Source organism: Trichomonas vaginalis, chromosome III (genome assembly GCF_026262505.1).
Source record: "Trichomonas vaginalis G3 chromosome III, whole genome shotgun sequence".
Lineage (NCBI taxonomy): Eukaryota > Parabasalia > Trichomonadida > Trichomonadidae > Trichomonas > Trichomonas vaginalis.
The window spans coordinates 5,600,281-5,625,211 of record NC_067205.1 but is presented as its reverse complement, the minus strand read 5'-3'; the positions used below and the strand labels follow the sequence as shown (position 1 = coordinate 5,625,211).

The 24,931-nt window shown below is 32.5% G+C and overlaps 15 protein-coding genes and 3 pseudogenes across 18 annotated transcripts, besides 6 other annotated features; 4 read left to right on the top strand and 14 right to left on the bottom strand.

Moving 5' to 3' along the window:
* Positions 1 to 195: 195 nt before the first annotated feature.
* On the bottom strand, positions 196 to 513 carry TVAGG3_0647820 (Golgi vesicle docking protein family; the record flags this gene model as incomplete). The annotated part of the gene is made up of 1 exon (XM_001324938.1): positions 196 to 513. The coding sequence occupies one exon, from the start codon at positions 511 to 513 to the stop codon at positions 196 to 198; it is 318 nt and encodes a 105-aa protein (XP_001324973.1).
* A 1,115-nt stretch (positions 514 to 1,628) lies between these two features.
* On the top strand, positions 1,629 to 2,177 carry TVAGG3_0647810 (transposase-related family; the record flags this gene model as incomplete). The annotated part of the gene is made up of 1 exon (XM_001324939.1): positions 1,629 to 2,177. One exon carries the CDS (start codon positions 1,629 to 1,631, stop codon positions 2,175 to 2,177), a length of 549 nt encoding a protein of 182 aa, XP_001324974.1.
* Positions 2,178 to 2,684: 507 nt separating this feature from the next.
* Positions 2,685 to 3,124: a mobile genetic element.
* A 1,113-nt stretch (positions 3,125 to 4,237) lies between these two features.
* Positions 4,238 to 4,680: a mobile genetic element.
* A 503-nt stretch (positions 4,681 to 5,183) lies between these two features.
* TVAGG3_0647780 (transposase-related family) lies at positions 5,184 to 5,732 on the bottom strand (the record flags this gene model as incomplete). The annotated part of the gene is made up of 1 exon (XM_001324940.1): positions 5,184 to 5,732. The coding sequence occupies one exon, from the start codon at positions 5,730 to 5,732 to the stop codon at positions 5,184 to 5,186; it is 549 nt and encodes a 182-aa protein (XP_001324975.1).
* Positions 5,733 to 6,702: 970 nt separating this feature from the next.
* Positions 6,703 to 6,740: a mobile genetic element.
* Positions 6,741 to 7,343: 603 nt separating this feature from the next.
* Positions 7,344 to 8,402: a mobile genetic element.
* Positions 7,998 to 8,402, bottom strand: TVAGG3_0647760 (uncharacterized protein; the record flags this gene model as incomplete). The annotated part of the gene is made up of 1 exon (XM_051241521.1): positions 7,998 to 8,402. A coding segment is annotated over one exon (405 nt), but the record flags the coding sequence as incomplete, so codon positions are not given.
* A 683-nt stretch (positions 8,403 to 9,085) lies between these two features.
* Positions 9,086 to 9,122: a mobile genetic element.
* Positions 9,123 to 11,198: 2,076 nt separating this feature from the next.
* Positions 11,199 to 24,931: part of a mobile genetic element that runs on past the window's edge.
* Positions 11,867 to 12,103, bottom strand: TVAGG3_0647730 (uncharacterized protein; the record flags this gene model as incomplete). The annotated part of the gene is made up of 1 exon (XM_001324943.1): positions 11,867 to 12,103. The coding sequence occupies one exon, from the start codon at positions 12,101 to 12,103 to the stop codon at positions 11,867 to 11,869; it is 237 nt and encodes a 78-aa protein (XP_001324978.1).
* On the bottom strand, positions 12,152 to 12,592 carry TVAGG3_0647720 (repellent protein 1 family; the record flags this gene model as incomplete). Its single annotated transcript, XM_001324944.2, has 1 exon — positions 12,152 to 12,592. The coding sequence occupies one exon, from the start codon at positions 12,590 to 12,592 to the stop codon at positions 12,152 to 12,154; it is 441 nt and encodes a 146-aa protein (XP_001324979.2).
* TVAGG3_0647710 (uncharacterized protein) lies at positions 12,623 to 13,333 on the bottom strand (the record flags this gene model as incomplete). The annotated part of the gene is made up of 1 exon (XM_051241520.1): positions 12,623 to 13,333. The coding sequence occupies one exon, from the start codon at positions 13,331 to 13,333 to the stop codon at positions 12,623 to 12,625; it is 711 nt and encodes a 236-aa protein (XP_051088107.1).
* Positions 14,225 to 14,659, bottom strand: TVAGG3_0647700 (uncharacterized protein; the record flags this gene model as incomplete). The annotated part of the gene is made up of 1 exon (XM_051241519.1): positions 14,225 to 14,659. One exon carries the CDS (start codon positions 14,657 to 14,659, stop codon positions 14,225 to 14,227), a length of 435 nt encoding a protein of 144 aa, XP_051088106.1.
* TVAGG3_0647690 (uncharacterized protein) lies at positions 14,705 to 14,965 on the top strand (the record flags this gene model as incomplete). The annotated part of the gene is made up of 1 exon (XM_051241518.1): positions 14,705 to 14,965. The coding sequence occupies one exon, from the start codon at positions 14,705 to 14,707 to the stop codon at positions 14,963 to 14,965; it is 261 nt and encodes an 86-aa protein (XP_051088105.1).
* TVAGG3_0647680 (uncharacterized protein) lies at positions 15,284 to 15,847 on the top strand (the record flags this gene model as incomplete). Its single annotated transcript, XM_051241517.1, has 1 exon — positions 15,284 to 15,847. The coding sequence occupies one exon, from the start codon at positions 15,284 to 15,286 to the stop codon at positions 15,845 to 15,847; it is 564 nt and encodes a 187-aa protein (XP_051088104.1).
* Positions 15,929 to 17,239, bottom strand: TVAGG3_0647670 (organellar and viral DNA polymerase type B; the record flags this gene model as incomplete). The annotated part of the gene is made up of 1 exon (XM_051241516.1): positions 15,929 to 17,239. One exon carries the CDS (start codon positions 17,237 to 17,239, stop codon positions 15,929 to 15,931), a length of 1,311 nt encoding a protein of 436 aa, XP_051088103.1.
* On the bottom strand, positions 17,295 to 19,330 carry TVAGG3_0647660 (annotated as a pseudogene). The gene has a single exon. A coding segment is annotated over exon 1 (2,036 nt).
* Positions 19,372 to 19,702, bottom strand: TVAGG3_0647650 (organellar and viral DNA polymerase type B; the record flags this gene model as incomplete). Its single annotated transcript, XM_051241515.1, has 1 exon — positions 19,372 to 19,702. A coding segment is annotated over one exon (331 nt), but the record flags the coding sequence as incomplete, so codon positions are not given.
* On the top strand, positions 19,795 to 20,251 carry TVAGG3_0647640 (uncharacterized protein; the record flags this gene model as incomplete). The annotated part of the gene is made up of 1 exon (XM_051241514.1): positions 19,795 to 20,251. A coding segment is annotated over one exon (457 nt), but the record flags the coding sequence as incomplete, so codon positions are not given.
* On the bottom strand, positions 20,600 to 21,419 carry TVAGG3_0647630 (annotated as a pseudogene). The gene has a single exon. A coding segment is annotated over exon 1 (820 nt).
* On the bottom strand, positions 21,584 to 22,550 carry TVAGG3_0647620 (annotated as a pseudogene). The gene has a single exon. A coding segment is annotated over exon 1 (967 nt).
* Positions 22,892 to 23,188, bottom strand: TVAGG3_0647610 (uncharacterized protein; the record flags this gene model as incomplete). The annotated part of the gene is made up of 1 exon (XM_051241513.1): positions 22,892 to 23,188. One exon carries the CDS (start codon positions 23,186 to 23,188, stop codon positions 22,892 to 22,894), a length of 297 nt encoding a protein of 98 aa, XP_051088100.1.
* TVAGG3_0647600 (uncharacterized protein) lies at positions 23,819 to 24,160 on the bottom strand (the record flags this gene model as incomplete). Its single annotated transcript, XM_051241512.1, has 1 exon — positions 23,819 to 24,160. A coding segment is annotated over one exon (342 nt), but the record flags the coding sequence as incomplete, so codon positions are not given.

Below are 24,931 nucleotides of genomic sequence, written 5' to 3'. Positions count from 1 at the left end.
AAAACAAAAAGTTTTTAATTGGATCAAAGTTGATAGCTCTGTCGTTATCATCAAAAATTATTTATCAAGTATTCATATTTATATTTTCTATTCATGAATAAAAGTGGCGTGCATATTTACCTTGCATACACATTGAAAGTAAAATGCACTTGAAAAAGAAAATTAAAGATAAGTTTTCAATAACAAAATAAATATTTATTTCCTATCATACTCGATGTTCTTCATTAACCACATCTTGCTAATTAAGCGAAGTGCTTTCTTGTGTTCTGGGTGGTCACTAATAATAGATGATTCTTGTAGAAATGGAGAAACAGGAGAGGTTCTTAAAACTGAAACAGATGAAATAGTTTCATTATGATTTCGGAGTTCTGCATTAGTTCGTTCTAATTCGGACAATTTAACAATGTTAGTTTTTGAATCTTTAATAAGTTGCATGTTATGTTTGCATTCTTCTTCAAATTCTTTAAGACTTCTATCAAGACTTGTCTTCAATATTGAAAGCTCAATTTGCATTCCTTTATCTCTTGGAAATGTTGTTTCTTAAGTTGTGAAAGCTTTTGTGTCAATGTGTTGATAGTTTCATTAAGTGTCTGGATATCATGTGACATTTTAGATGTGTTTGTAGCTGCATCTAAATATCGTTGCTCAATATCAGATTTATCTTCTTGTGATTTCTTAATAAGTTTATTTCTTCTTCAAGTTCAAACTTAGAGATTTGTGTGATGTATTCTTTCTCTCATTGTTCTAAAACGGAAATCGATTGAAGTTGTTTATTAAGTTCGCTGTTCTGCTCAGTAAGCTTCTGGTTCTCTTTGTCAAACATCAATACTTTACGATGTAAATCAGAAACTTCAGCACTAACGTATGTAATTTAGTATGTAATTTGTAAGTTAAAGTTGTGTATTAAAATTCTGTTCTCCTATTTTTATGGGGAAATAGTTGCAATGATCATTTCTACCATTTTCGCAAAACCTAGCTTTGTATTTAATGACTTGATTCAATTTTAAGTAATTTTTTTGTTAGTAACTGACAAACATACGTAGAATAGTGTGATCGTCGAAACTTTGTCAGTACCTACTCTGACTATGACTGTGCTCATAGCACTTATGATTGTCCAAAAATATTGCCGCGATATGGAGGAAAAGTGATTTTTTAAAAAATTTTACAACTATTCAAACCCACCCCCTTAAAATCTGGGAAACTCAACTGGTAACCTTTCAATATTCTAGAATATTCCTTTCAAAATAGTGTACTCAAAAAATTCAATATTTTGATGACATCTCGACTAATTGAGAATGAATCTGACAATGTCATGATTGTTGCATGCTAAGTTCGGTCAAAATGTAAACCTCTCAATTTTATCGTCGGGGGAAGTAACTCAATTCCTTCAAAATTATTCTTTAAATATTGAATTTAAAGTTATTTAATTTGGATTATAAATAAATAGGCTAATACAATATTTAAAAATGAGAAAAAATAACTTTTCAAAGAACTTTTCATAATCTCAAAGAAAATTTTTTATTCAATAATTATATAAATTAATTAACATTCATAATGGAATTGGATTTTTTTATAAAAAATTGGTCCTACTTAACTTTTTGAGAGAATTTGGCTTTTCATTTTTTATTATGAGTAGACCAACCATTCCTTCTTGGTGGTTAATTCAAACACGCAAAAAACTTGAATCTCGCGAACTCAATTATTTAATTGCGTGTAAGCGAGTTCCATACGAGGATGAAATGAAGTGTGAATTTAGATCAATTTCGAAAAACACACTTAAAGCAGCATACACAAATGCAAATTTAACACCCCCAAACGTTAAACCCGGTCCGGCACCAGATGATATTACTCCTGAAAATTTGCAATATGTTCTCCAAAAATTTCAGGAATATAAATGCGGAATCCAAAAGATGTTTTGGCGTTTAAACATGGATCAAAATGTTTATTCAGTTTCCTACAATAAACTCAGAAGAATTTACAGTATTTTGGAGATCAAAGAACCAAAAAGTGACAGGCCCCCTCAAAAATATTATACGCCATATGAAGCAACAAAACCTGATACCATATGGCATGTAGATGTTCATTTTTTATACGGTTCACAGAGGTTACCTGTTTATGGTATAATAGACGATAAATCTCGGTTTTTGTTGGCTTTAAAAATTTTGCCAAATAAATAAATCTTCCGAATCTACAACAAGAGTTGCCGAAGAAACGATTGGCTTATATCAAAAGCCATTTTGTTTCTGGTCCGACAAGGGGGGAGAGAATATGGGCCAATTTTATAATTGGCTCATGCGAAACAACATTCAAATCCGCCACACTCTCCCCCATATGCCGCGCCAGAACGGCAAGATTGAAAGGCTCTGGCCGTCTCTTGAAAGAAATGTCGGCCGGTCTTCAAATGCAAAACAAATTCAAGAATTTCTTGATAAATTCAGGAAAAATTACAACTCAGTACCACATAAAACCCTTCCCAAAAAGGGTTTTCGCCCATGACTCCAGAAGAGTGTTACAATGAGACACCACATTGGAAACAGGGTGAAACGCCATTTTGGAGAGTTATGATTGATGGACACTTCGAAATCAAAGAAATACCGAACCATTGAATACACAATTACGAATAAACGCTTAATTTTTATAAAAATCTTATTACATTTTTCCTGAATTTTTAAATTGTACAATAAAGATGGAAGGCTTTGGGTACATATTAATATAATATACCTCAAAGCCTTCCATCTCCACTACAAATGGGAGAAACTTTGTCCGAATAGTTTAACATTCGGACAAAGTTTCTCCCATTTTAAGAAGGAATTGCAGGGTAAGAGGTACATAGTATGAATATATACCTCTTACCCTGCAATTCCTTCTAGAAAGTTCCAAAACTTTGGGTTAATTGCAAGACATTAACCCAAAGTTTTGGAACTTTCAAGTGGAGATGGAAGGCTTTGGGGTACATATTAATATAATATACCTCAAAGCCTTCCATCTCCACTACAAATGGGAGAAACTTTGTCCGAATAGTTTAACATTCGGACAAAGTTTCTCCCATTTAAAGAAAGAATTGTTCCTTATGAGGTATATATTCATACTGTATACCTCATAAGGAACAATTCCCTCCTTAAAACGAGAAAACTTGTTCGAAATTGTTTATCATTTCGAACAAGTTTTCTCGTTTTTAATAAGAAACTAAAGGCTATGAGGCACTGATTATATATTAGTGCCTCACAGCCTTTAGTTTCTAATAGATAGCTGGGAAACTTTCTCCAAATGATAAGTTATTCAGAGAAAGTTTCCCAGCTATCTAGTAGAAATTGTTCCTTATGAGGTATATAGTTATAATGTATACCTCATAAGGAACAATTCCCTCATTAAAATCGTAGATATTTTTTACTTATTACTCATGCTTTCAAAATCACAATCCTCTGAAAAGTTATTTTTTATTAAGAATTTAGAATTTTGATAAATACCTTTTTTCAATTTGATATAATACTTATATATTTTCAAAAAGACATTTTGAAAAGATATCTCAAAAGTTCTCTGAAAACCTATTTTTGATTAATTTTGAGAAATATCCGTATTAAATTAATCAATAAATTCATTCAACACTACTTTAATTTTTAAATTCAAAAAATTATATGTGCTTCTTAAAATGTCTCACAAAAATTTTATTATAAAATTATATACAATATTAAAAATCCCACAACATTTTTTTACTTTACATAATCGTACTTCCTCGACGATTAATTTCCCCTCAATTCCTATCGTTGACCGAACTTAGCATGCAACAATATTTCTCAAAATTAATCAAAAATAGGTTTTCAGAGAACTTTTGAGATATCTTTTCAAAATGTCTTTTTGAAAATATATAAGTATTATATCAAATTGAAAAAAGGTATTTATCAAAATTCTAAATTCTTAATAAAAAATAACTTTTCAGAGGATTGTGATTTTGAAAGCATGAGTAATAAGTAAAAAATATCTACGATTTTAATGAGGGAATTGTTCCTTATGAGGTATACATTATAACTATATACCTCATAAGGAACAATTCTCTCTTGATAGCTGGGAAACTTTCTCTGAATAACTTATCATTTGGAGAAAGTTTCCCAGCTATCTATTAGAAACTAAAGGCTGTGAGGCACTAATATATAATCAGTGCCTCATAGCCTTTAGTTTCTTATTAAAAACGAGAAAACTTGTTCGAAATGATAAACAATTTCGAACAAGTTTTCTCGTTTTAAGGAGGGAATTGTTCCTTATGAGGTATACAGTATGAATATATACCTCATAAGGAACAATTCTTTCTTTAAATGGAGAAACTTTGTCCGAATGTTAAACTATTCGGACAAAGTTTCTCCCATTTGTAGTGGAGATGGAAGGCTTTGAGGTATATTATATTAATATGTACCCCAAAGCCTTCCATCTCCACTTGAAAGTTCCAAAACTTTGGGTTAATGTCTTGCAATTAACCCAAAGTTTTGGAACTTTCTAGAAGGAATTGCAGGGTAAGAGGTATATATTCATACTACGTACCTCTTACCCTGCAATTCCTTCTTAAAATGGGAGAAACTTTGTCCGAATGTTAAACTATTCGGACAAAGTTTCTCCCATTTGTAGTGGAGATGGAAGGCTTTGAGGTATATTATATTAATATGTACCCCAAAGCCTTCCATCTTTATTGTACAATTTAAAAATTCAGGAAAAATGTAATAAGATTTTTATAAAAATTAAGCGTTTATTCGTAATTGTGTATTCAATGGTTCGGTATTTCTTTGATTTCGAAGTGTCCATCAATCATAACTCTCCAAAATGGCGTTTCACCCTGTTTCCAATGTGGTGTCTCATTGTAACACTCTTCTGGAGTCATGGGGCGAAAACCCTTTTTGGGAAGGGTTTTATGTGGTACTGAGTTGTAATTTTTCCTGAATTTATCAAGAAATTCTTGAATTTGTTTTGCATTTGAAGACCGGCCGACATTTCTTTCAAGAGACGGCCAGAGCCTTTCAATCTTGCCGTTCTGGCGCGGCATATGGGGGAGAGTGTGGCGGATTTGAATGTTGTTTCGCATGAGCCAATTATAAAATTGGCCCATATTCTCTCCCCCCTTGTCGGACCAGAAACAAAATGGCTTTTGATATAAGCCAATCGTTTCTTCGGCAACTCTTGTTGTAGATTCGGAAGATTTATTTATTTGGCAAAATTTTTAAAGCCAACAAAAACCGAGATTTATCGTCTATTATACCATAAACAGGTAACCTCTGTGAACCGTATAAAAAATGAACATCTACATGCCATATGGTATCAGGTTTTGTTGCTTCATATGGCGTATAATATTTTTGAGGGGGCCTGTCACTTTTTGGTTCTTTGATCTCCAAAATACTGTAAATTCTTCTGAGTTTATTGTAGGAAACTGAATAAACATTTTGATCCATGTTTAAACGCCAAAACATCTTTTGGATTCCGCATTTATATTCCTGAAATTTTTGGAGAACATATTGCAAATTTTCAGGAGTAATATCATCTGGTGCCGGACCGGGTTTAACGTTTGGGGGTGTTAAATTTGCATTTGTGTATGCTGCTTTAAGTGTGTTTTTCGAAATTGATCTAAATTCACACTTCATTTCATCCTCGTATGGAACTCGCTTACACGCAATTAAATAATTGAGTTCGCGAGATTCAAGTTTTTTGCGTGTTTGAATTAACCACCAAGAAGGAATGGTTGGTCTACTCATAATAAAAAATGAAAAGCCAAATTCTCTCAAAAAGTTAAGTAGGACCAATTTTTTATAAAAAAATCCAATTCCATTATGAATGTTAATTAATTTATATAATTATTGAATAAAAAATTTTCTTTGAGATTATGAAAAGTTCTTTGAAAAGTTATTTTTTCTCATTTTTAAATATTGTATTAGCCTATTTATTTATAATCCAAATTAAATAACTTTAAATTCAATATTTAAAGAATAATTTTGAAGGAATTGAGTTACTTCCCCCGACGATAAAATTGAGAGGTTTACATTTTGACCGAACTTAGCATGCAACATTACAAACATATACAGCAATCATGTGGTACTACAGCCTTAATGGAAGTACATTAATCAATAAGAAAATCCGTATAGAAACTCTATCATCAAGCGTCACGTTTTTTCCCCAGTCATAAATAAAATTTTGGTACCTAAGAATAATACTTGTATTCTTTGGCTAACAATTTTGACAGCTTACAAAAATATTTGACACTTTACATGTCCCCCAGAGTTCGAAAATTATTTGGTAGGGTCCCCCAAGCGATATCCTTATTTAATGTGAAGAAAAATTGATGATGATTATTAATCATGATATGACAAGTAAATTCATGAAAGAAAATTTTTCAATAAAAAAATGCATTTATTTTAATAAGAATATAAATATGTAAATTGAATTTGTTTTATGTAAGTTTTTATTGCAAATGCAGCTGTTCTTATTACGTGGACAAAAGAAATCTGTCTCCTGAATATGATTTAGTTACAAAGAATGATGGATAACTGCAAGAAGTACTTAAACTAGGTATCAAAGCTTATTTAGCGAATTAATTACAAAAAGGAATATTAAATTATACCTACATAAGCACAAAAATTAAAATTATTAAATTTTATTCCATCTTAAAATGGATTTGTAAATGAATAAAGATTGATTCTTAGTTAAATTAATGTGATAAACTAGTTTTGTTGTAAACAGAAATTCATCAAAAGTGACACCTCAGAAAAGCTAAAATATTGAATTTTTGGAACTTTTGATAGAGCACGTTTTTAAATATTAATTAAAGTAAATGTATATTTTGTAAAGATTCTTTTTAATAAAAAAATAAAATTTTGAAGAAGAACACAAAATCTTCTGAAAAATAATATCACATAAACTCATATTATTTTCTAATATATAACTATTTTATATAAAAATCAAATTCAATGATCTTAAAAGCGAAGGATAAACCTCAAAATTTACGAATATAATGAGTGGGAATATAATGCTTATCTATCATAAAACCATATGAAATATCAATTTTTGCTTTACGCCTAATTTTTGACGACAATTAGCAAAAAATGTTAAATGTTAACACTCAGTCCATTTGAGTATGAAAAATAAAATTGACTTTGATTAAATGTTTTTATTTATCATGCAATTCTTCTTGCGACCAAAGATTTGAATAAAATTTCAAAAAATAAGATAGCTTAAAAAATAATATACGGTAGTGTTTACCAATAGATGAATAGTATATAAATTCTATTAAAATGGATTTGATCCAAAAAAATATATAAAATTTGATCATAAATAAAATTGTTTAGTAGTCATTTAAAATGATGTAATTATTCAAATTTTGCTAAGACCCATTCGTCTTTGATATATAACTCCCATTTTTGCATTTCTGGCTCGTACCAAAATTTTGAAACTTCGAATAATTCGTTAGGAGTGTAATTACTATTCGTTTTTGGATTAATATCGAGAGATAAATTTGGTGTATTGTTGTATTTTTCAATGAACTGCTGAACTGAGTCCTTGATTTGTTGAATATCATCCAATTCGTCTGGCAAAAACTTTTCTAAGCTTGGCCACAGGCGCTCCACCTTGCCGTTCTGTCTTGGCATATACGGCATGGTGTGCTTCCAAACTATTCCGTTTTCCTGCATAACCTGGCCGAATTCACCGCGGTTTTCACCGCCGTTATCGGTCCAGATGCAGTAAGGAATAAACTCCTCTAAAAGTTTTCTTAAAACTTTCGATGTTGAGTTGGAAGACTTGTTTTTCAATAATTTAGTTTTGAGAACTTTACGTGTCATATCATCCAATATGGCAAAAAATGGAAAAGAAACATTACCGTGAAGGTAATGAATATCGCAGTGCCATATCAAATTCTTTGATATGGCACGATATTTGGTAGGTGGATCTGCTGGTTTGTAATCTCTTTTTGAAGATAAACCTGATTCCATCATAAATTTTTCCACTTGATGATGCTTTATTTTTTGTAAATTGTCAAAAATTTGATCTTTTGTCAAATCTTCTATATTTTCAAATTCTTTTGCAATTTCTTCTTTTTCTTTCTCACAATCGGGATTTTGAGCAATATTTTGAAACCTTTTAATCAATAAATAAGTTTTTGAAATTCCTCCTTTATATTGTGAAACACAAGAATTAATTAATTGTTTTTGCTCAAATGTTGGTGGATTTGGTTTTCTGCCGCGACTAACTTTTGGTAATTCGATTTCTTGAAGTTGAAATGCTCTTCTTATTGTATTTTCGGCAACATTCAATTTAATTTTACCATTTTCCAATTCAACTTCCTTTCCCACACTTTTGTAAGATTCACCTTCTTCTATTCTTCTTTTAGCTTCAAATAGCCATTCTCTGCTTATAGATTTGGCAGTAGTCATAAAAGTGGTCCTTCTTTTGTGATAAGATTCAAATTTGAATGTGGATGATAAATAAAAATCAAAAATAATTGTTATAATTTAAATGAAGAAGTAATTTAAAACGATTTTATTTATGATCAAATTTTATATATTTTTTGGATCAAATCCATTTTAATAGAATTTATATACTATTCATCTATTAGTAAACACTACCGTATATTATTTTTTAAGCTATCTTATTTTTTGAAATTTTATTCAAATCTTTGGTCGCAAGAAGAATTGCATGATAAATAAAAACATTTAATCAAAGTCAATTTTATTTTTCATATTCAAATGGACTGAGTGTTAACATTTAACATTTTTTGCTAATTGTCGTCAAAAATTAGGCGTAAAGCAAAAATTGATATTTCATATGGTTTTATGATAGATAAGCATTATATTCCCACTCATTATATTCGTAAATTTTGAGGTTTATCCTTCGCTTTTAAGATCATTGAATTTGATTTTTATATAAAATAGTTATATATTAGAAAATAATATGAGTTTATGTGATATTATTTTTCAGAAGATTTCATTCTATATGCCTATGAAAAGTACTCTCAAAACTAACTTTTCCCTAATTATAATTAAATCTAGAATATTGTATTATGCTTAGTATTATTTCATTTTTCTCATTCAATTTAGAATTTACAAATGTCAAAAAATTGAGAGCTGTCACTTTTGATGAATTTCTGTTTATTACAGTTTTATTAGTATTTAAAGAATTTTTTGCAAATCTTGATATGATATTGAACGTTTTTTGCGTAAAAGCAACTGCGAACTAAATAATTTATTAGTAAGACAACTACCTTCTGGAAAGTTCATAACCTGGTGTTCAAGAGATATAACCATCTATATTTGAATTGGTACTCTCAAAATTTTACAATGTCAAAAATTTCAGTTTGACGGTTATGAAAATTTTTAAATGAAATACTTTCGGCGCAGTTTTCTCCTCATGTTTTCCATCATATTTCTGTTTCTTGTTTCAAATATCCCACGTTATAGTTGCTCATTGAGAAAGTTAAATATTTGGGATGTAACTTTATATAATGGTGAATCTTATATTCTGATGCTTCGAATATGGAGGCTTATGCCTTTCGTTAGTCATTTTGTGGTACAGGTATCAACAAATACATACACGAATATAGAGCGAAACGTTTCCTTTTGGCCTTTTGAAAAAGAAATTCAAGAATATATTGATTCTGGTTTGCTGACAATATTTTATAGTAAATTGAGATGTATTCATCCTCATCCATGGGGCGATGCTTGGTGTTTGGATGCAAATGCAAGATTAGTTCTTTTTGAGAATTGGAAAACCTTAAATCCTCATTACGGCGATTATATTTTAAACTGCGATCTGGATGAGATTCCAACAAGAGATGGAATGAGATATATGATCGAACATCCACTAGAAGATTACTATAGTATGTATGGAATAAATACAAACCCAAACTTTATGTTTGAAGGAGGTGATTGTTATACGAATTCATTTATTAAATATACGCCAGAAACTCATGAATTCATGTGGTATCGAGATAGGAGGAGGAAATGGCCTAATTTTCCTATTGCAACACATTGCTCATATTGTTTCAATAACTACTCTTTATATATTAGCAAGCAAATAGCTTTCGCTCATACAGATCAAGCAAATTATCCTTTCCTAAATAAAAGCTATTTATTTAGAACGCACTATTGCAGACATGATATACAAAATTATTTTCCAATGAAACCTGCAAAAATATTCTTAAATGATACAGAACTTGTTCCTCCAGATCCAAGATTTGCGTATTTATTAGATCCTAATTTTACCCTTGATATCAGTCAAACGATATATACAGAGAAAGATCTTCCAACACTTTGCGATGAAGAAAATAATTGGTGGATTGATCCAGAAAAACGACTTTTGAAACCAAGATGGCGCGTTGAAGATCCAAATCGTGACCGAAGGTGGTCTCCGGGTCATAAAAAATTTCCACCCGGATTACCTTCTCGAAGAAAACCAAGAAGATAAAAACCATACCAAAAAAAAGTTAGAGGTTCTTGGAATGCATAACTTTAAGTTCACAAATAGACATCAAACATATTTCTCCAATTTTTGATACATCTATCATCATTTGTAAGTGATTGATCTTTCTTATTTATTTAAAATAAAATATTCATGTATATTTAAACTAATTCAATTAATTTTTAATTTAATAGGAAAATAACCATGTAAATTGAACTTGTTTTATATAAGATTATATTGCAATTGCAGCTGTTCTTATTATGTGGACAAAAGTATTCTTCATTTTCCATGTAATGAACAGGAACACCAAAAAATTTATCTCCTGAATACGACTTTGTAACAAAGATTGATGGTTTTCTTACTGCTCCAAGGAAATGATTGTTATCATTTAAAATAACTGTTTTAGAACATAAGAAAACACTACTCAAATTTGTTCTCCCAAAAAATAGAGTTGGAGGGTAAATAATATTTGATGGAAATGTGATTGAATTTAAATTTATGCAGTCATAAAAAACATTCTCACCAAAAGTCAATGAAATTCCTTTTTCGAAAATAACAATTACTAATTTCTGCATTGTTGATAATGCATTGTCATCCAATGTTTTTATGGATTTAGGAATAAACAATTCGGTAACACTTGTATTCCAAAATGAGTCTAGGGAAATAAATTCAAGTGTATTCGGAATAATAATAGAAGTGATTGAAGTGCAATCTCTGAAGGCATATCGAGATGTTTTAATGACTTTATAAGCATTTGTTTTATCATATGCGTAAGTTAGTATACATATCAAGGGTACGGCGGCACTGCGCGCCTCCTTACCCATGATATGTGAATTTGACACTTTACGAAACCGTTAACATATATTTTACAACACAAACGACAACACTAACTTAACCTTAAATATTTACAAAGCCACCAACCACTTCACCTCACTAATGTAAAAAAATAAACGTTCTCACTTACAAAAGTATTGCAACTCCTCCCATTGCTGTGCTTCATATAACAGCTCATAATCTTCTGACTCACTTTCTTCTTCATATAGGTCAAAATCACTGTCATAGTTTATACCTGTAAGTTTTGACAAAGCTAATGAAACACGCTTACCGTTTGTATCTATTGCTTTTATATATCTCCCATTATATTTGTTGTCGTAAACGCTCAAACTAACTTTACCCTTTCTCCCTCGTATCTGATAGAATGTATTTTCACGAGGAACGAAGAACAAATTCTTGAACTCATGACCGTTGTAGTTTGTTATCTCAATAGTTTTCGTCATTTATATAAAAATAAAATAAAAAATAAAATAAAAAATAAACTTAAAAATTAATGATATCACCACCCTCACACGTATGAAAACATAGCACAAAAATAAATTTAGGTGAAGTGGTGAGATCTCACCCGTTTTCTCACCTGTTTTTTCACCCTGTTGAATTCATTGCTTTATAACTCTCTTCCTTTCTCCAACTCTTCTAACTTCTTCTTAAGTTCAGCAATGTTGTCCTCATGAAGTTTAATCTTCCTTAATATACCTTCTCTATCTAATGGTTGCTTTATCTTTCTAAACTGAACTCTACCATCCTTCATAGTATGAATGTAAAAACCTTCTGGAATAGTTCCTGATTTAATGTATTCTACCAAAAACTTTTGTTTCATTGCTTCAGTGACTTTATTTGTCATTTCAATCAAATAAAAATTTTAATATTAAATAAAAATAACGTTATTTTTTCAGTAAGGAAACGCAGGAGTTTTACGATTTATTTGAGGAGTAGGTTCTGGTTTAAATGTTGGAGTCGGTTTAGGAGTTGACTTTTGAACAGGAGTTTGTACTTCCATAGGTTCAGGAGTCATTGAAGGTTTTGCTTGTGAAGGTGTTGGAGTTTGTTTAACTTCAGCTACTTCAGTATTATTTACAACATTTGCTTTATTTCTTTTCAACATCATAACTGCTCCTGCTGTAGCTAGCAAACCTAGTGGGAGACCATATCTTATATAAGGACTTGACCAAATGCTATTTTTGACAGGAGCTGGTGGAACACCTAACCTTGGTGAGACTGCTCTTTGCCATTGTGCAGCTCGTAAGAAATATTCAATAGGTGCTCCATAATCGTTTGGTAAAGTTTGTTTCATAGATGGTGAAGGTTCACGAGAGCCTGATGAAGAACTCATTTATAAGCTTTAAAAATAAACGTTCATCCTTTATTCCTCACTGTCGTCCGTAGCTAAGTTATAGTCATCTAATCTTATTATGGGGATGCCATTAGCACGCACCTGAATGGCAAAGCAACAATCCCTCATAAATCCAATAAGTGGCTTTGGTACATTTTCAGTTGCTAGTTCAATAGGTCCTTTAACAGACAATTTGTATGTTATTGGAGCAGTAGATGTTTGACCTTGCTGGAAGCAAAAGTCCACTTCTGTTGGAAAACCACATAAGAAATGTGTGTTGTCATAGCTATCCCATTTATGTTCCACACTACCATCATCCACCAATGACCTCATAACATCTTCATTAAATCCTATCATATCATTGTTTGTATTGCAAGCGTTCGCAACCATTTCATAAAATACAGGTCCATATGATTTTTCAGGTTCTGCAGGCATATTTCCATAAGCTCCCATGGAAAGCTGAAGATATTTAAACTTAGGGTTCTCAAAATTAACATAATAGTTGTCTTTCTTTCTAAATAGTGCCCAAATACTTTTAACATTAATAGGCGTATAAGCTGCTGTAAATGTTGCACTTGAACTATCTGTATTCTTTGAGAATGAACCGTCCATAGGAATCCAATCCATAACTTTAACAGGAAAACATAAAGCCTCGTTTGTATAATGTTCTACAAGTTCTGTATAAATGTTAGGGTCTAAAGAGAATGACTTTGGATGAATGAAACATTCATTAAAATCCATCTTTGTTCGAAATAGTTGCTGGTTTACAGTTGTAATAGTAACTGTTCCACTAGCTTCTACTGCCTTCGTTATCATAGTGAATGGTTCATTCCATGGAACAAATTTATTTGTCGGTGGATTTGAATCTGAAGCAAATGCAACTTTAAGAGTTGGATTGAAAGCAATGATATCATTTGCAGATATAGATGTGCATTGTAAGGCGTCGCTACTGAACTTTACTTTAAGCTGAATGTTTCCTGCAAAAGCTGGAATAAATCGAATAGCTTCTAATGGAAGGAATCTTCTAACAGGAATTCTTAAACGAAGCTTAAAATCAAATGATTTTCCTGCTGTAATTGGACCACTAACAATTTGTCCTGTTCTGCATGTTCCCGAATGACTCCATACATCTTCATGTCGAGTCTTTGAGAAAACATCTACTTTCTTTATTTGTTCGGTAGTTTGTGAGTTTGAAGTTATATATGCTTCTTCTCTTGCGTTGTCTTGAGAATATACGATACGACCATTTGCAAGGATTTGATATCCAGCAACTGCATAGAAAACGTCATCGAAACCAATCCAAAATCCTGGTGGGTTTGTTTTATTGGAACCTGAACAAATTTCTTTATCTACAATAAATTGACCTTCCATTTTATACGTAATGAATGTATTGTAAAGGTCCAACATATTTTCACCAGGAGGTGAGAGATTGAATGTTACCCATGTGTTATCTTTAGCAGTTCCAGGTTGTGATGGAATCTTTGCGTCAGAATATTTTCTATTAGTGTCACCAAATTGAACTGCATTGTCTATGATATCGAAATATGAGCGAATCTGATGAATATGCTCTGCTGGAGTAAATTCGTTTAGCTGTTCGTTCTGCATGTATTTACTTCAGATAAAAATATCTATTTACTTCATTATTCTCACTCTTCTTCTTGGCATTCGTGGTGGAAGTTGTTTCTTGACATTTTCAATGAACTGTACATTCTCTTTTGTCTCAACTTCTTTCACTGGTGGGTCAGGGTTCTTTGACTCGGTTTGTTTTTCAATGAAATTCACGAACTTTTCAATAAGCTCTTGGTTCGTTATTGAAAGTACATCTGGCTTCTTTTCTTCTGGTTCTTTTGGTGGCTCAGTTTGAACAGAAGGTTTTATATGGGCTTCGTGGACTTCACCCTTGCCATACACCTTAATGTTGTCGCTTTCTGCATTCGCTAATGGAACCTTTCTTTTTCTTACGTATATTTTACCATCTTTACTCTGACTTACGTAATAGAAAGGATGTTGTATTCCTCTGGCGTCATTTAATATAATAGACTCTCGCTCTGATTTTGACAAGCTCATTTTACATCGGTTAAAGTTTTAATTTTGTTTTTTATCTGCAGTCAAATGACTCAGACAAGCCCTACGGACAAGACTCAAGGGGTCATAGATGTTGAAGCATTGAAGAAAGAAATTCGTGAGCAAATTTTATCCGAACTGAAGGAACAAAAACAAGAACAAAAGCCAGAGAGACCAAAGAGAAAACTTAGTGAAAAACAACTTGCTGCATTAGCTGCTGGAAGACAAAAGAACCCAAGACTACTGGCGAAAAAAGCTAGAGAAGAAGCTGAAGCAAAAGCTAAAGAAGCTGAAGCAAAGAAAGAGTAAATGGTTTATTTTTATCCGAATTAAATGTATAGACAAATACCTTTATCTGTTGCGTTCAGTAGTGAAAACCCTGACGTCAAAATAAAGGGGAACAGAGTAACGTTTAAGTTTCCAACAGACTGGATTGTGAACATAAATGAAGAGAAGTACATTGGCATAACATCTATGTATATAACACGTGCTTTCAGAAAGGTTGACTTTATACTTCAAGTCGAGATAGAAAATGACGAACAGTCTTTAAGCGCCCAAAACATTCACATATACAAATACTTTAAAGACGATACAACATTGTTGCAATGTATGATTTCATTTAATGAGATGTTCGAGAAAAAGTTCAACATTGAAGTACAAACTTTACAGCCTTTACGTGAGTTTCTTGCACAACTGAAAGAAGAAGGTAGTCGGCCACAACTTATAGACTTTCATTATGAATTTAATGAAAATGAAGATGGAACTCATGACTGTCAGTTTGTTATATATTCACCATTCAATGAAGTAGCTAAAAAGAAAGAAAATCCATTACGTATAAGATTTCAAATCTCTGAACCAAGTGATGATTTCAAGAATGTTTTCAATTATGATGCAATGCTTCCGAGGAAAAATGATTTTTCCGAAATTAGATTTCCAGGCATTTGGGATAGAAAGCAAGCTATATTATATTCAAACTTGAGTAAGGGAGTTGAAAATGAGTTCATTGGTCATACAAGAACTTCACCACTTCCTAACCCTAAATACTATAAATTAACTGGCTTCAATCGTGAGTTTTGGATAGACATGTTTTCCACTCATGACCATAACTGCCCAGTGTTCTTACCTCCAGACCATAAGGACTGTCTCTACATTGAAGCACAACTCTTAAACTCTACCATCGCAGTATTGTAAATGACCACATGGGCTTCGCCCTTGCCGCTAGCGGCTTATTTTTATCATGAATGGTCTCACTGCTGACAAAAATAAATGACCTCAGAACTTCAACTTACGAATAAAGCTTGTTTTAGTCGTTATTGAGAAGTTAAACTTTTCAGCAAAGCAAGGTTGACATGACTTACATAAGTCAAATCCAATCTCTTGACCATCATGAAGTGCTTTGTAAAGTTTCATTAAACTGAACTCAGAGTCTTTGTCATATGTTCCAACAGGTATGTGAATGTTCTTATCTTCATTGTAATAGCATTGTATAGCTTCAGGAAACATTTCATTAGCTGTTAAAGCAAGGACGTCTTGTTTTACACTTTTACAACGTGCATGAAATGCAACTTCATTTAAATCTTTAGTGAGTAAGTCTATGTAGGTCTTCTTTCCACAAAATATTGACTTGTATGCTAAACTTTGTTTTCCAGGTGTTATTTCTGCGAAGTCAGAATGAAATTGACCAAGGTTCTTTCCTATAAGTTCGCGACAGTATCTCTTCTTAAACTCTGCTGCAAGCTTTGGTATGTCTTCATTGAAAATATGCATGCTATCACAGTCCTGGTAAAATATTTGAAGTCCCATATCTTCTGCAGTACAGAATACTTCACACATTATTCTCTTCGACATAGACAGAATGTTAACACCAAGTGGACAGAAGTTAAAGTGTCTGCAAATGCTTTTCGTTAGCTTGAAAATAGTTTTATCTGAACTATCCAAACCTTCGAACTTCACTATATGGTTGTAGTTTCTGATGGCATATCTTATAGCATCTTTGTCATTTACTATGGTTATTTTTGACTCAATAGGAGATAGAATAGTTTTGCCATAAATACTGTTCAGAATGAGCTTTATATTTTCTTGCAAAGGATTTCCTTCTTTCTTATACTTTAACCTTAACTCAAACAACTTCTTTACTTCATCTCTTATTCTAATATCTCTGTTTCCATCGTAATAGTATCCTTGCAACACTTCACATTTGACACCTTGATATTTTATGAGGTCTTGTAATGTTATATGGTCAACATACATTAAACAGCAAGTGTTTGAACTTCTGGGAACGTTAAGTTCTGGATTTAGTTCAGGGTCACAAACTATTAAAGGAAAGTGTCTATGTATTCCAATCTCTGTTATCTTAATGAGAACAAAGAAGCCAGACATAAACTTTTCACCAATGGGTTCCTTTTGGTCGTCATCGAATAAATGTCTCATGAGATACTCTGTGCTTAACATTTCTTTCTTCATAACCTTTGGAATACCTTCTAAAGTATAAAGTCTTGCTATAGCTGATGGATATAATGAAACAGCGTCGAAGTCAGCAATGAGTTTCTTTTCGCTCTTTTGTTTCATGTTATCTGACAGCATACATCTTCCACCTTGAATACAGCGTGAAATAAATTCTCTTGGTTTATTTGAGAGGTCATATAAATTTCCATTCGGGAAGTACACTCTGTTCTCAAATAATTTGTTAGCAATTGAACAAATACTAACGTAGTCATAAACGTTTAAATCAAATTCTTTCAATATGTCATTGCGGAACTTAACAAAACCTTCTCTTAAAATTCTTACATCTTGTTTGCAATAAAATGTGCTATACTTTTCTAAGTCGAAGTGGTTCTCATCTATTCTGCAACCTTTGATGGAATCTATGTTTTTCATGAATGTATCTGCATCCTGGATAAACTTACACGCTTCAGAAATGACACCAGTTCTGTTGTCATTTGCTAACAAAACACTGCTGTAGTAGTTGTATGGAAATACTTCTTTCGGTCCTGTTTGTAAGTTAAACATAGCAGGAAATAGTTTAAGCTTCTTATTTATAACACTGTAAGAGTCTTTTATAATAATTGCCCTTCCTTTATATAAGCCAGTTATTTGCATTGTTCGTGAACCTTTAATGATGGGAGTTCCTTTCACTTCTGTCATGTGTCTTAAGATGAAGTTTATATCATAACTGAGGTTATGGAAATATATTAAACTCTTGTCAGGAAGTCGTTCCAAAAATTCTGTTGCACAGTTCTGACCCCAAATGCTTTCACTCACTGAACCATCTTCACTGTCATAACAGATGTTAAAAGCTTTATGAAAGCCGTCGTGCTACACTCAAAGTCAGCAAAGAAAACGTGCTCAGGAATGAACTTGCACTTATTTTTATTTACTTCTTTTGACTCGGCTTTCTTCTTCAGTTGTACACAATACTTTGGAGCATATGTCAAATCTTTAAATGGTGCCAGGTTCTGTTTATATAAGTCAGTCGTATATGTGAAAAGTTCTCCATAAGAAATAGGTTCGAAATATTTGCACTCCCACAATGTTTTCATAACATCCCATAACGGTGTTGTTCTATCATAACGAACAATATTTTGTTCTCTCTCTTTGTATAAATCTTCATTGTTTCTCAATGTTCATTCCACCACAAGCTTTGAGAATTTCTATATAGTTGCGAATGAAATATGTTGTCATTGGTAATCTTTCATTTAGCATGTAGTGGTCTTCAACAAGAAGTAAGTCAATAGTTCTAACAGTTTCACATTCTTTTGGTATGTATCTCTTTATTTCATTATGTCTTGAGTCATTGAAATAACCAATGGTAACATTAAATGCTATACCTGTTGCGTCAGAAATTTCTTGTACTTTACTTTGAGGAAAGTCTCTAACACGAATGACTTCTCTCATGTGGTCAATAGTCTCTCATCTACTCCAGCCTGAATGCAAGCATAAACGAAACAATTGTCTTCTGTCATAAGTGTGCAGTTCTTTTGTTCAATTCATTGAAGATTTGGTAGCGTTCAAGATTTATAGGTAATGTGCAAAGATACTTCCAGAACTGACCGCTTCTCTTCTTATAAAACTTCTTTTCACCATTATCTTTCCAAAAGCTTTCTATAAGTGCTGGGTTTCCTGTTTGCTTAAGAGCTTCCAAAATGGCTTTCTGGTCATTTGTCAGTGTGCTTTCATCTCTATATGGTCTCTTTTTTGGTTTGCCTTTCTTTACATCTGACATCGTTAAGCCTTCATATTCTGTTAAATCATACATCTTTATTTCAGTAAGATTCTTTATGTTTGTCAAGAAGAAGTCATAGTGCATTTCAACAATACCTGCAGCATTTGCTTCTATCTCTGATATAAAGTTCTCCTTCAAGAGCTGATGTAGTAATGTTCCAATATTATTGAGGTTTAACGTAGAACATTCATACTTTCCACCAAGTTTATAACATACCATCCATCTTTGTTGGGAGTTTATTTTAATCTTTCTAAGAGTCTCATGAAAACCTTACCGAAATGTTTGTGTAAGTAGTCTCTGTTTGGTTCATCTAAAGCTTCAATGTTAAAGTCAATGAGTCTATTGCCTGACTTCACATTTCTCTTCCTATTCTCTTCATCTTTCTTTAACCATCTCTCACCTTCTTTTGGTTTGTCGTCAATGGAACGAATGACATCGTTAGCTTTGCGAACTTGTTCTATAGCACTCTTAAACATCTCTCTTCTCTGTTGTTTCAGTGTGTCGTCTCTTCTTCTTGTTTCACCAACGTTTGCATTTGTTATGTCAAACATTTCTCTTCTTACTTCATGAGGTACTGAACGTCTATGATATAAGTCAATAGCAACGTCATTTAAAGGAAATGCTCTTGCATGGACTTCGTCCTCGCCGCGTTGCGGCTTTATGAACTCATGAATTCTATCATAACTTATTGCACCATTATAGTCATTGAGGATGTCAGCGAGTGCTTTTTTGTTTGTTGCGTAATGCTTTGCAACATCTATATTAGCTTCTGTAAGAAGTTGTTTTATTTCCGAGTGTTCTAACTTAGACAACTTCCGATACATCTTTAGTAGGAAATAAAAAAAATATTTTTTGAAAAAATTAGATTAGATTTTTTTTAAGTTATTTTTCAAAATAATTTAATATTTTTATTTTAATGAAACACATGCAAGATTGCAAGTTCTTTTCATACAATGCTCTCGCTACTGCCATCAAGAATGAGTTCAATAATGCTTCAAATGTTAATGTTATCTTTAACAAGAAGTTTGTGAAAGAATCTAAGTTTGGTCAGTATGTCAGACCATTAGCTATCGTCATTGACCGCAAACGTTATACTTCACAAGAGTTAGCAGTAGTTTTGAAACAAAAGAGTTTCTTCGTGAATGTCAAAGATACTCATTATACTGTTATAAAGAACTCTAATATTGACTTCTTCAGTATTGCTTTAAATCTTTCCGAACAGAAAGAATATAAGAAGGGTGAAACAAATGTGAAATATTATCCTTCATCTCTGAAGACAATAACGAACAAAGATGTTATACAGAAATTCTTACCAAAGGTTGAAGAAGCTTCTATTGACATTGACGAAGGAAGTGAAATGGTTGAAGAAATAGACCCTGACGTATTTAAGCAAAAATATATTTTTGAATAACTGATGTGTCACCACGTCACCATGTGTCACCAGGTTAATTAACTTCTTTTAAAAATGATGACAACATGACATTTTGACAACAGGTACGAAAGCGAACAGCATGATGCTTCGTTAATGTTATCGTTAATGCTTACAGTGTCGAACATAATTGACGTAGGATTCATGACTTCTTCGTAAATGAGTGTAAATATAGCACAAAAATATATTTTAGGTGAAGAGGTGAGATCTCACCCGTTTTTTCACCTCTTTTTTCACCTCATTCTCTCTTCGTTAATGTTGTCGTGACTTCTTCGTTAATGTTGTCGTGACTTCATTCTTCCTCTTTGAAGTTATCGAAATATTCTGTTATTTTTTCCTTCAGTAATGTTAAGTCTTCTTTGAATGTAAGTATTGTGCAACCTTTGATGTCATAGTGTGTTTGAGGAAGAGTATTTTTGACAATCTCCTTTATTTGCTCATTCGGTGTCATTGAAATCGGTAAGTTTTCACGATAGAACCAGTTTCTGTCAGATTTATATATTTTAGCTAAGTCATAAAAGCTCTTGTTGTTTCTTCTGACTAAATGCAACATAACCATATCTTTATCTTCCATATCTTCAGTATAAATCATATACTTATAGTTCTTTTCCTTACCTTTTGGTACCGAACGTGGTATTCTTTTCTGAATGCTTTTGTCTTTTGCTTCAATGACTTCATCTTTTGCTTGAAGTTTCTTTTCCATCTCTTCACGTTCTGCTTTATATAGTTCATCTAACATCATAAAAATATAACAAGCATAACGAGGTGAAGCCCACATTGCTACAGCATTTACTAAAAGTCTATGAACATAATAACCTTTCAAACCAGGAGCCAAATTCTTGCGATTTTCGTACGGAATCTCTTCCCCCCGGTTTTCCGAGGGAAGCAATCATATGAGGAAATTCTTCTAAAAGTTCTTTTGTCTGTTGGTTTTCAAACCAATGATATGCTTGCTTTGTAGAACAAAGAGCATTCATTATACTTTGCATTTGGTACATGTCATCTTTGACTGAACGAATGAGACGTAACTGTTTGTTATACTGTATGTACTCGTATTCTTCATTTATAGCTTCATGGACTATAACTGTTGTTGTGTTCTCTGATGTTGACATTACTGTTCTTACATACAAGATAAAAAATTAGAAAAAATAAAAACTAACTTTATTTTTATCTTTTATGAAAATTCATGAAATTTGGTCATTTTTCAGCAAAAATATAATTTAGGTGAAGAGGTGAGATTTCACCTCTTTTTTCACCTGTTTTTTCACCTCTTTTTTCACAAGCGTTTTACATGAATTGTACGATGTATATTTGAAATCCTAAACAATTTCGTAGCTTCTATTTCTTCTTTTAGTACATCGAATGTTTTAATCATGCCGAAAGTCTCTTTATATTTCTTCTTGACGTCAGACAGAAGGAAATCTTCTGCTGTTGGATAGTTTTTATTAAGAAATGTCAACATATCCATTTTATCTTCTGCTGGCTTTCTGCTTCTTTCTTTAAGTCTGCATAGTCGTTTCTCATACGTTCTATCTCTTTGACTGAGTAGTTATATTTTCTTATTGCTGCTTTACATTTTGAACATTGCGGATTCATTTTTGCGTTATACATTGAAATAAAACCAGCTAGAACAACTAAGGCATCAATGGTTTTCTTTAACTCAAAAGCTGCTGGTTTTATCTGTTTATTCCATACTTTACCTCTTCTATCTTTATCTCTTATCTGCCATACACATTTTGCAACTAATGAAACAAAGTTATCGTATGTCTTAAATTCTTCGGATTTGTAAAGGTCAGAAATATTTTTATAAACCATGTCGCAATCTTTGTCCATAACTTTATGGTTGCAATGAAAACCAAGGAATTCATAATTTACTTTACGTATGAATTTCTTAATTTCTACTGAGTCAGTTGCTTTGACTTCAATTTCGTCGAATTCAGGAATAGTTAGTTTTTGCTGCTGAATTTCAGGTAGTTTAGGCAAATGGTCGATGAGGTCCTCCATTTCATAAAGATACTGTTCATTTGGTTTCAATCTTTCGCACTACAGTCTAAATTACTTGTTAAAAGTTCTTGCTTTATCTTCTGGATTTCTGTTTCAAAAGTATATGAAGAAGGAATAAAGCTTTTCATCTCTACCAACATTGACGTAGGATTCATGACTAGCGAGTTTGGTGCTGTAGTTGTGGACAGAGTCCCGCCATTCGTGGCTTGAATTGTTGTTGTGCCGATTGTTGAAATCATATCTTTTATACAAAATAAAAAATAAATAAAAATAAAACTAACTTTATTTTTTCTATCTTAAGGAAATTCATGAAAATTCACGAGACCCAAAGGGTCTGAGCCGCTAAGCGGTGAGGGTGAAAAAACAGGTGAAAAAAGAGGTGAAATCTCACCTCTTCACCTCAATTATATTTTTGGTGTAAATTTATGAAAACATTAATATATAAAATTCATGAAAATTCAAGAGGGTAGAAATGAGGTTAGATATCGGGTTAGATCTACCCATCTACCCTAAAATATATTTTTGGTCATGGGCTATGCCCCGCCGCTTTGCGTCTTTATGACAAAAATAAATGGTTCATTTACTCACAATATTTTTGTACAAAACGACCCCAAACTTTTAACTTCTTTTCTGCAGCTTCTAATGCCATCTTAGCGAGTTCATATTCTCTAAATTCTCTCTTTAAATCTTCTTGTTCCCATTGGTCTAGTTCGTATGGAGAATCTCTATAACCATAACATATCTCACGTTCATGTTCTAATTGTTTTTCATGCATTTTTCTAACTTCTTGTTCGAACAAAGGTTTAGCATTCTCTACTGTATCTTCAAGTTCTTCTTCATCTAACTTCTCATGAACTTTCTTGTCTATGGAGTCCATAAATATCTTTGACATAAAATGCATACTTTACAGAGCACCATTCAGCAACAAAAATGAACGAGGTCAGGATGTATGTAAATACCTTTGAATTCATTCATGACACCCTTTGTAAGCTCATAAAATGCTTGTTTTGAGGTTGAGCCACTTTTGGCTTGACCGTATTCGTTCATCCAAAACTCAAGAATTTCCTGCATTTTAGCACTATTGAGAAATCTGTTTAAATGGTTTAACTTTCCTGCTTCTCTTGCCATCTTTGTTGCATTAATGTAACCATCCTTGTCTCTACGTAAGACTTCAATACCGCTATAAGTGCCTTTTGTGAATGTTTCGCCATTAGATTTGTTCGTGAATGTTTTTGCTTCGACTGACATTTCTGTTCTTACATACAAAATAAAAAAATAAATAAAAATAAAACTAGCGTTATTTTTTCTATCTTAAGGAAATTCATGAAAATTCATGAGGGTAGATATCGGGTTAGATATCGGGTTAGATCTCACCTCTTCACCTAAACATTATTTTTGGTCATGGACTTCGTCCTCGCCGCTTTGCGTCTTTATGTTAAAATAAATGGTACCATTAATAATACATGACTGTTCTCATTCATGTCTGATTTACATCTAATGAAAAAGTTTAGAAGAATTTTCTTATTCTTTCTGGCTTATTTTTGTCTTTCCAGTACTCCCGCTCTAATGGTCCCAGATGTGTTGGCTTTGACTCTCTCAAGTTCTTAGATGGTATAACATCTTCAACGCCTCCTTCATATCTTACTTTATAAGTGTCATCGTTTATGTTGTAGCCAAGTATTTCAATAACCACTCCTCGCTTTGCTTCGTCAATGGTTTCAGCAAGTTTGCCATTACTACTTTCAACTAATTTATGTCGAGGGTAAAACGCAATAGAGTCGTCAGCAGCTTTTATAAGATATCCATTACCTTGCGTAGAGTCTACGATATAATAGTTTCTACTTAACCTTAAACGTTTCTTTGTCAACGGTTTGTCGTCAAGAACTACACGAACTTTTGTACCAGGAATGAGGGTAAATTGTGTTGAATTTCTGATATTTTGTGTTGACTTCGTTTCTTTTGTATATACTTTTCTTCTTGTTGTTGTGTCATTGAATTTGGTGTATGTCCTGTTGTAGAATGTGTTGAGGAATTATATACTTCGAGAAAATGTTTCATTGTTTCTTCGGTAAAGTCTCGCTCTTGGTTTAAATCTCTGAGAGTCCTTATGAAGCGGTTTATGATGCCGAGTATGTTATGGTTATGGTCTTCAGTAGTGTAGTGAGTTATGTTATGCTTAATGAAAAATCTGTGATTTCATTGCTGAGGTATGCACTGTCTTGGTCCTGATGTTAAAGTACTTGGGCTATGTTCTGCTAACAAACTTTTGTAAAACTCTTAACACTTCACGAGTTCCTTTATTTTTCATATGGATATGCATATGCTTTACGAGTGTTAACATTAATGAAGATGAGGAATGGTTTATGTCCTCCTTTTTCTGCTTTGAATGAGAGTGTCAAATTGGTATGCGTCAGGAGTGTTGGAGTAAATTGGTAAAAAGTAGTCGTAAGGGTTTATTTTTGTTTGATGTAACAACATTTTTGTCAAAGAACCTTTTCACTTCAGCTCTGTTAGTAAATCCCCAACTCTTTGCAGCTTCATTGAACTTCTTAAATGACCGTCCATGGATGTTGTTCGAATACTTCTTTCAAGCTCATTTATGTAAAGTTAAAGATTTTAT